The sequence below is a fragment of the Empidonax traillii genome, unplaced genomic scaffold (genome assembly GCF_003031625.1).
Source record: "Empidonax traillii isolate 1590-97213 ecotype Southwest subspecies unplaced genomic scaffold, ASM303162v1 scaffold9171:size9356, whole genome shotgun sequence".
Classification (NCBI taxonomy): Eukaryota; Metazoa; Chordata; class Aves; order Passeriformes; family Tyrannidae; genus Empidonax; species Empidonax traillii.
In genome coordinates, this window is record NW_020962738.1 from 6,498 (window position 1) to 9,356 (window position 2,859).

Below are 2,859 nucleotides of genomic sequence, written 5' to 3' on the forward strand. Positions count from 1 at the left end.
TCCCCCAGTGCTGCGCCTGGGGGGCTCGGCCGAGGCGCTGGGGGGGGCCCAGCGCTCACTGCACCTCCCTGACCCCGTGCTGAGGTTCTGCCTCACCCTGTCCCACCTGAACCGCGCCCTGTTCCTCGCCTGCGACAACGTCCTGTGGGCCGGCAAGAGCGGGGTCCTGCCCGGCCTCGACACGCACAAGTGGAGCCAGAGGTCCTTCAGGTGAGCTGGGGGAATGGAGAGGGTGGAAAAGCCTTCCCAGGCCTGTCAGGGGGATGGGGGATTCCCTGGGGAGAGCAGGGGGTGGGATTCTCAAAGGGGATGGGATTCCCTGGGGGGAGCAGGGAGTGGGATTTTCAGAGGGGATGGGATTCCCGTGGGAGAGCAGGGAATAGGATTCTCAGAGGGGATGGGATTCTCAGAGGGGATGGGATTCCCTGGGGAGAGCAGGAGGTGGGATTCCCTTGGCAGAGCAGGGGGTGGGATTCTCAAAGGGGATGGGATTCCCTGGGGGCAGAGCAGGGGTTGGGATTCCCTTGGCAGAGCAGGGGATGGGGGATTCCCTTGGCAGAGCAGGGGATGGGATTCCCTGGGGGGAGCTGGGGATGGGATTCTCAAAGGGGATGGGATTCTCAAAGGGTTTGGGATTCCCTTGGCAGAGCAGGAGTTGGGATTCCCTTGGCAGAACAGGGGATGGGATTCCCTTGGCAGAGCAGGGGGTGGGGGATTCCCTTGGCAGAGCAGGGGGTGGGATTCCCTTGGCAGAGCAGGGGATGGGGGATTCCCTTGGCAGAGCAGGGGGTGGGGGATTCCCTTGGCAGAGCAAGGGTTGGGATTCCCTGGGGGCAGAGCAGCTTCAGCCATTCCATTCGGAGCGGCCGGAGTCTCCTGCTGGCGTTCCCACTGTCCCCCCCTGTCCCATTGTCCCCCCCAGGTATTACCTGTTTGCCCTGGTGGTGAACCTGAGCCGGGACGCCTACGAGCTGCGGGTGCTGCTGGAGCGCGCCGAGGGGGCCGGGAGGCGCGGGAAGAGCCCGGAGAAGCTGCCCCAGCCCCAGCCCGACGGGGCTGGGGGGATCCAGCGGCTCCGGCTGCGGCTGCAGCTCCAGCTCCGGCTGCTGCTGCGGGTGCTCCGGGACAACCCCCCGCTGCTGCTGGACCTGCTGAGGAACGCCTGCGACCTGGTGATCCCGCTGGACAGGCTGGGGCTGTGGCGGAGCGGCCCGGCCTTGGTGGGGCTGTGCGGCCTGGCCTCGTCCGTGCTCTCCATCCTCACCATCCTCCACCCCTGGCTCAAGCTGAAGCCGTAGCCGTGCCGGGAGCTTCCCCTGGGACTGGCTGGGAAATCCCTGGAGCCCGTCACGTTCCCGTCGTTCCTGGAGCCACGTCCCGAAATTTGCCCCTTCCTGTCGACTTTTCCGGCCGTTCCCAGGGGGAATGTTTGGGGCTGGAACAGCTGGATCGCCAAGGGCTCCCTCAGCGGATTCCTTGTGTGGGACTGGGATGATCCTCAGTGCCAGCTGGTTGATCCCACCCCCACTGGGACAATTTTCCTGCTTTTTAAGAAATCCGAGGGACGGGGAGAGGGGAACGGGAAGGACTTTGGAGGCGCGTGGGCGTCAGGCTTAGCAAATCCATGGATTTGGGGTGAAGTCCAGGCAGGAATTTGCCTTCCTGCACCTTCTCCTCCATACCAGAGGGAAGGAGGGACTGAGCTGGGGGCAGGGGGGTGACTCCCAGCATTCCCACATTCCCAGCAGAGGGGGGACTCAGCATCCCTGGTGCTTCCCGGCCACTGGGGAGGAGCCGAATCCTGCGGATCCACCTCCCTCCCTGTGCCTGGAGCCGCCCAGGCTGCCCTGCCTCTCCCAGATATCCCGCTCCGGGGCGGTATTTGGGATACCGGGGGCGGGGCTGGGATTCCCTGCTCCCGTTTTCCCTGGATTTTGTGACGCCGGGTTGCGCTCCCGTGGCCCTGACCCAGCTGTGATGTCCGGTTACCAAACCGCGCTGGGAGCTGGGAATTCTTTAATTCCAGAGGCGGGATGTCCTTGGATCCATCCCCGGGAGAGCAGGAACATCCCTTGGAAGGGTTTTTGGGAACTCCTTTCCCAAATTCCGCCCTCTCCTGGGAAAAGCAGGGACTGAAGGTCCCGGAGCCGCGTTTATCCCGGGGGGATTCGGGATGGGCAGGATGCCCATCGGTGTAATTAATGAACTCATTAAATTATTAAAGCCCCGCGGCCTCCCCGGCTCCCTCTCTCCTGGAATGCTGGGGGAACTGGGAATGCTGGGGGAACTGGGAATGCTGGGCTGGGACACCCCCCTGGAGTCAGGGGGGGCTCATTCCAGGGGCCGTTTCCAGGGGATTGCAGGGGGGGAGGGATCCCAATCCCCTTTGGGATGGAGGGGCAGGGGGGGCCCATCCGTGGCCGCAGTCGGGGCCGCACAGTCGCCCTTTGTGTGGGTTTTAATCCTCCTTTCCTGTTTTTTTTTCCCTTTCCCCGAAAATTCCAGCCCATCCCGCAGGCAGCACAAGTTTCCCTCTGTCCCAAAATCCCGGAGTTGGAATTCTTTTCCCTCTTTTTTTTTTAAATTTTTATTTAACCCAAACCCACCCAAAATCTCCGTGAGGAGCCAAGGAGGGAGGGCCCCCCCGATCCATTTGCTGATACCTGGGATCCAGTCTCTGGGATCTGGTCTCGGATCCCTGGGATTCAATCCCCCAACCTCTTTCCCACCGTGGTCTGGGAATCCCTGATCTCGCAGGGATCCTGTCCCCAGTCCCCTCAGGATCTCATCCTCAATCCTATTGCAATCCAGCCAGGATCCAGTCCCTGATTCACATGGAATCCACCCCCCACTCCCTGA

The 2,859-nt window shown here is 62.6% G+C and overlaps 1 protein-coding gene across 1 annotated transcript; it reads left to right on the forward strand.

Annotated features, from left to right (window-relative positions):
- Positions 1-10: 10 nt before the first annotated feature.
- On the forward strand, positions 11-1,327 carry PEX11B (peroxisomal biogenesis factor 11 beta; the record flags this gene model as incomplete). Its single annotated transcript, XM_027911390.1, has 2 exons — positions 11-210; positions 923-1,327. Coding segments are annotated over 2 exons (576 nt in total), but the record flags the coding sequence as incomplete, so codon positions are not given.
- Between the last annotated feature and the right edge of the window lie 1,532 nt (positions 1,328-2,859).